This window comes from Brugia malayi (genome assembly GCF_000002995.4).
Source record: "Brugia malayi strain FR3 genome assembly, contig: Bm_v4_Chr2_contig_001, whole genome shotgun sequence".
Taxonomy (NCBI): domain Eukaryota; kingdom Metazoa; phylum Nematoda; class Chromadorea; order Rhabditida; family Onchocercidae; genus Brugia; species Brugia malayi.
The window spans coordinates 2,712,395-2,719,044 of NW_025062476.1; the positions used below are offsets into that span (position 1 = coordinate 2,712,395).

The 6,650-nt window shown below is 23.1% G+C and overlaps 1 protein-coding gene across 1 annotated transcript; it reads left to right on the forward strand.

The window, feature by feature from the left end:
* Positions 1-970: 970 nt before the first annotated feature.
* Positions 971-6,423, forward strand: Bma-cpn-2 (Uncharacterized protein; the record flags this gene model as incomplete). The annotated part of the gene is made up of 5 exons (XM_043078224.1): positions 971-1,021; positions 4,679-4,827; positions 5,122-5,194; positions 5,479-5,616; positions 6,226-6,423. 5 exons carry the CDS (start codon positions 971-973, stop codon positions 6,421-6,423), a joined length of 609 nt encoding a protein of 202 aa, XP_042934158.1.
* Positions 6,424-6,650: the final 227 nt, after the last annotated feature.

The following is a 6,650-nucleotide window of genomic DNA, read 5'->3' on the forward strand; positions in this document are numbered from 1 at the left end:
AATTTCGAAAAGAATTTAAAAGATTTAAAGAAAATATTTTAATTTTGTAAAAATGGTGCAAAATAACATTGATATTCTGACCTATTTTGTAAAACTTTGGTTAATTACTAAAAGAAGACATATACAGAAATAGATAGATAGATTGATAGATAGACTGATAGATAGACTTATAGATAGATAGACTGATAGATAGATGGACTGATAGATAGATAGACTGATAGATAGATGGACTGATAGATAGATGGACTGATAGATAGATAGACTGATAGATAGATGGACTGATAGGTATATGGACTGATAGATAGATGGACTGATAGATGGACTGATAGAGAGATAGACTAATAGATAGACGGACTGATAGGTATATGAACTGATAGATAGATAGACTGATAGATAGAGTGATAGATTGTGCATGTATTGTGATCGTTACTGGTTAGTTGGTTGATTTGTTGATTGGTAGTGTTCAGTGTTTTTATACTTTCTTCGAAAGAAGAAGGCAGGTGACTTTAGGTGACTTCTATTCATTTATTCCTTCCTCTCACCTTTCGTTCATTCATTCATTCGATCATTCGATCCTTCATTCATTTATTCATTCGATCATTCCATCCATCCATCCATCCATCCACTCATTCATTCATTCATTCATTCATTCATTCATTCATTCGTTCATCATCCGACATACCTTACATACCCGATCGTCCACTGTGGTTTGTAATGATCGCATTCTTCTATGATCGGTTGTGGTGCTACTACTACTATCATTGTTACTCCTCCAATGCTTTTCTTTCTATTTTAGTGGACAATAATAAATCGACGATCGTACGTTCTACACTCCAATGAATATGAGCTTTATGCTCAAAATTTGTTAATTTTTCTTTTCTTTTTCTTTTTTTTTTCTGCTGAAATTCATTAAGCAAATATTTTTCTAATTATTACAATCGGTGCTGTGCTATCATATCATCAATATATCATGGCCAATCATGGGCCAAGTTATGGCCTTAGCCGAGAATTGGAAAGGAAAGTTAGTTTCTTTTTTTTTTTTTTTATGATATGATATAAATATTCAAAAAAACAAAGAAAATTATTTCTTAGGATGTAAAAATATTTTATGAATACGATCGAAAAATATTCCAGAATTTTTCCGCTAAATTTTTAAATATTTTAAAAATTTGTATAGAATTTAGTTGTGATATATTTTATGAGTGATGAAATGTCGTACGTATACAATTCAATACTTTATCTTAAAAAACCTTTCAAATGCCATATCAAAGTTATAAAATTCAAAATTAACTTGACTTATAAGTATTACTAAAATTCCTAATGTTACTATTATTTTGTTTTTAATTGTGTAATTTTAACATATTTAATCCATGTTCACTATTATATATTAGCTGTTATGTATTATCTTAGTGTTATATCTATTACGTACGTCATTTTCGTCATTTCATTAATGTAAAATAATTAGATCAGAAATCGATCACTAATGTTAACATTGATAAGCTATCCGATCGTACGATTCTATTTATTACAATTATTCATGAATTATTCTAAATTTATCGATGTAATTTTTTAATTTATTTACGTTTAAATTTTCTCAAATGATGTGATCAGTGTTTATCCAGCTGATTGAGTTGAAAAATAAAATTTTTTTCGTTTGAAAAAATAAAATAAAATTTTAGATTTTAGAAAATAAAATTTTAGATTTTAGAAAAAAAAAAAAAAATTATGTGAACTCTGAGGAGGTGAAAAAATTTGACAGTAGTAGTAAATTTGATGTTTAATAATATTATAACATTTTGCATCTTTTCTCTTTAGTCTTTCAAATTCCTTTTTCATTTATAAAAGATTTTTTTTTTTTTTTTTTTTTGTGATATATGCAAATATTTCAATATCTTTTAACACTTACTCACATAATCCATTATTTAGTGATAAGTTTATAAACTTTATAAACTAAAATTGAACCCATATGTTTACTGTAAATTATTATTTATTTTCATTAATCTGTAGATAATTATCAATTAACTTAATGTTTCAAGCAATTAAATTTCCAAAAAAAAAAAACGAAAAAAATCAAATTATCATGGAAATTACCAAATAATTTAATGTTCATAATATAAATTTCCAGGCAAAAGAAAGAGAAAAAAAAAAAAACAACTTGAATATGGTAATTCAATCGTTAGAAGCCTAAAATTAACCTGGAATAACTAAAAAAAAAAACTTTTTCCATCTAAGCAATATACTATGGTTAATAAAAAGAATATAAACAACATTACGAAAATAATTACAATTGATTTGGCAGGTTAAGAATAGGTGACCCTTTTGTAGTAGGTTTGCGCCGCTCATCTTAAATCTTCCGTCAAGGTTAATTTTACCACTTCTTCAGCCGTTTCATCCTCATTTCTCAACTATGTTGCTCATTTTACTGTCACATTTTCAACAATAATACAGTGAACAGATTTGTTCAAACCAACAAATACATACAAATTTTAACAAAGAACGAAAAAGAAAGGTCAAAACTATTAGCCTAAACGTTTAAACGAACAAATTGTAATTGTAATTTAGTTTCACCTTCAAAAAGTTAAAGTATCTAAAAAAAAAAAAAAAGAAAAAGAAAAAGGAAAAATGGAAAAGAAGAGAGAAAAGATAACGCTGATAAGTATTGATCACTTGATCAACATGATCAAGTGATCAAGATTTGAAAATAAAAAAGAGTAAATAATTGTTGAATGGTGGATGGATAATATTTGAAAATGGTATTTACATTTATTTTTTTTCTTTTTGGCATTCTAAAGAATAATAAAAGGTATGCAATACTTAAAAAAATTAATTCTCTTTTTAACTGATTTGTAAACCTTCTTATTTTTCGAAATGGAAGAAAGGAAAATTAAACATTTCATTCAACAAAGTTACTTTGTTCTTTACTCATTTTCATCAAAGTTACTTTGTTCTTTACTCATTTTCATCAAAGTTACTTTGTTCTTTACTCTATAAAGAAACCAAAAAAAAAAAAAAAAATTTCTTTCCATCTTGATGAAAATGAAATGATTTTAAATTAATTTGTAATTATTTGATTGATTTTATTTGTCCAGCAAATATGTACAGTTAAAAATTAATGATAATTGGAATTTTGAAAATTCGAAATGATAATAAACTTTTTCATTGTTTTAATTTTTCACTCCTCAATATTAATTCATTTTATTTGTCACATTTAAATGAAAGAAAAAAAAATATCTCTTTTTTTTTATTTTTAATAAAACTATTTGTATAGAATATTAATAATGAGAAGAGAAAGTGGAAGAAAGAAAAAAAAGAGGAAATATTATTTAAATTATTATAAATCAATTTGCATTAAAAAAAAAAAAAAAATAATTTAAAAATATTTGAGAGTGAAGGGAAGCAGATGTTCATTACAATATTTACATTTTATTTTATGGTAAATATAGCAAAGAGAATTAATTATTTGTTTGATTCGAAGCGCTTTTGACTGATAAAAGGAAAAAAAGAAAATCGCATCGTTTTTTTCTGTGTAAATAATTATTTATCATTTTTTTTTTTTTTTTTTTTTTTAATTTCTTCTTTTTAATGTTTGCGCAAATAATAAAACGAAGGAAAAAAAAAATGAAATATTATGTATAATATGGCAATTATTCCTCTTTTTCCATTAATTAATAATATTTCTTCTTATCATTTATATAATAAAATAAAATAATAAATATTTCTTTCTCAAAAAAAAAAGAACGAAAAAAAATTTTTTTTTCTTTGTTAACGAAAAAGTTATTTTTCTTCTTTCATACATTAATTCATCAAATAAATTTTATTTCTTTCCTTATATAAAATAATTATTTGTAACATTTCTCGTAAAAAGAAAAAAAAAAATTTTTTTTTTTTTCTACAAAAGTTTTTGATAATAATTAAATTACAAATGATAATTATTTGTTAAACATTTTGTTACATTTCAAATCAATTAAATATTTTAATAGAAATATTTGATTGATTAGATTAATGTTTTTTTTTTTTATTTATTAGATAAAACAAAGAAGATTTTTTCAATGTTTAATCATTTTTTTTGAAATCAAAAGAAAAAAAAATTAGTAATTATATTTAAATAATTAATTTATAATTTATTAACATCTTTATATGAGAGTTCAATTTTATAGTTTAATATAACTTTTGTTGAAATGACATAGTTGTATGTGTAGTATAGTTTGATCGGTCATTATTGCTTCGGTAGATTTTATGAGTCTATGAAACTGAAATATTTCTCTTAATCTGAAACGATTAAAATTTATAATTTAAATGATTGTATAACTTGAATTGATCAATTTTAGCATTAATTTGAATAAAAAGAATTATAATTTTGGCCTATATTCAATGTGCAATAATAATTACTAATTTACCTTAAATATATTTGTGTAAAAAAATAATTTATGCCAATTTAACATAAATAATTAATGCATTTAATGTGATACAATTAATTTAAATTTGATAAGAAAAGAGAAATTTATGCATGAAATTGCAAGAAAATAAAAAAAACTAAATAAAAATAAAAAAAAGTATTGATGAAAAAGCAAAACAGCAATGATTTTAAAATAAAAAAAAAGCATTTTATTAATATTTGTTGTTCAATTGAAAAAATAATTTAATTTAATTATTTGCAATTAAATTTTGAAAATTTTAGAATCAGGCACGCTTCAGTATCGAAGAAGCGCAAGAAGTGCTATTTTGGATTGAGCATGCAACAAATATGCAATTTGATAAAGATCCATCAACTTTTGAAACAGCTCAAGATGTTGCCGATGCATTGAAGGATGGCACTCGGTTATGTGTGTAAGTTTTTAAATTACAAATTTAAAATTTCAAATTTAAGCAAATTTTAATATTTGAACTATTCAAAGTATTGCGGAATAAAATTTGAAATGACACTGAAATGCTATTATTTTGCAAAATATAAAACATATTGAAATGATTAATGCAAAATTTTTAAATCTCTTCGAAATATTTAGGTGCAAATATAAATCCAAAAGCATATCTTTCATTTTTTTTATGTTTCTTAAATTCCTTAAATTTCAAAATATTTTTCTATTTCTCTTTTTTTTTTTTTTTTAATTTTGTTAATTTCAGTTTAATGAATCGATTACTGGATAAGACAAATGCGCTACCATACAATGCTAAACCAAAAATGCCTTTTCATAAAGTAAATTATTAGAAATTTTGTTTTAAAATATGTTTGAAAATAAAAAATATGTAAAAATATTTATCCAGAAATAAAAATAATTGCTGAAATTATTAATTTTGTTGCATAATTTATTGCTTATGAAATTATTGTGATATTTTAATAGGATCAAATGATATATATCTTAGTACTAATTTAATGAAATGCAAAATTAATTTCCATTTAATTTTAATTCTGATAAAAAATTAAAAATTTAATTCTGATAAAAAATAAAAAAATTAAAAATACTTTTGTGACTATTACAGATGGAAAATATAAGCAATTTTCTGGATGCAATTAAATCGTACGGTGTACCAGAAATTTCATGTTTTCAAACAGTTGATTTGTATGAAAATAAACAATGCTACAAAGTAATCGAATGTCTTAGAGCATTAGCTGCTGTGGTATAATTTATTAATCTATTTGTTTACTTTATAAATTCATAATTGATAAAAAAAATTTCAAATAATTCCTTTTGTTGTAATTGTAATTAATTAATGATTAAATTAACAAATTTATCAATACAACAAGACAAAGTCTAAATTTTCTTTTCGTAACTAAACAATTTAACTTTCTTTTTTTTTTTTTAGCTATGCAATTACTAAAAGCTTCCAAAATATCTTTTAAAAAAAAAAAAAAAAAAAAAATTTAATTTCTCTTCCGAGAAAATGAGAAAGAAAAAGAAAACAACTGATAAGTGTTATCAATCGTTCATCTTTTTATTTTGATAATTTACTGTTAGCAATTATTCTGTTGCATACACATATTACTTTTTAAGTTTATCAAACTGTTAATTGTTTTTTGATTATTTCTTATCATTTATTAACTTCACATAGTTAATTGTTACTATTTTTATATAAAATTTTTTAATTTTATTTAGTTTTCCAACTACTATAATTTATTTTTCTTAATTTTACAACGTTTAAATGATTACAATTGTATTTTAAAAGTTATATCGTTTTAATCTTTTTCAAAAAAAAAAAAAGACAATGATTTTATTTTTTTTTTTTCAGGCTCAATCAAAAAATGCCCCAGTACCATTTCCGTCATGGGTTGTTAAACTTTCCCAGGGTCGTCCTCGTTTTTTTCCGGAATCAGTGATACGTCGTGGTGAGATGGTAATTCCATTACAATATGGTACAAATAAATGCGCTTCGCAAAAAGGTATGACCCCATACGGTTTAACAAGGCAAATCAAACCGGAAAGCTGAAATTTTATTGTGAAAGAAGTTTTGCTATGCTTTTTTTTGTGATAATTATTTTTTTATATTATTATTTATGTATTTTGATAGTATTATGTAATATTACATTACACTGATATCAGTATGAAAATATTACGGCAAAAATAAATTTTTTTGTTTGATATTCTGAAATCATTTTTCAGTCAGTTTCCGTATGTTGTCATATTTTTAGGCTAAAAATTGATAGAAGTTAGATA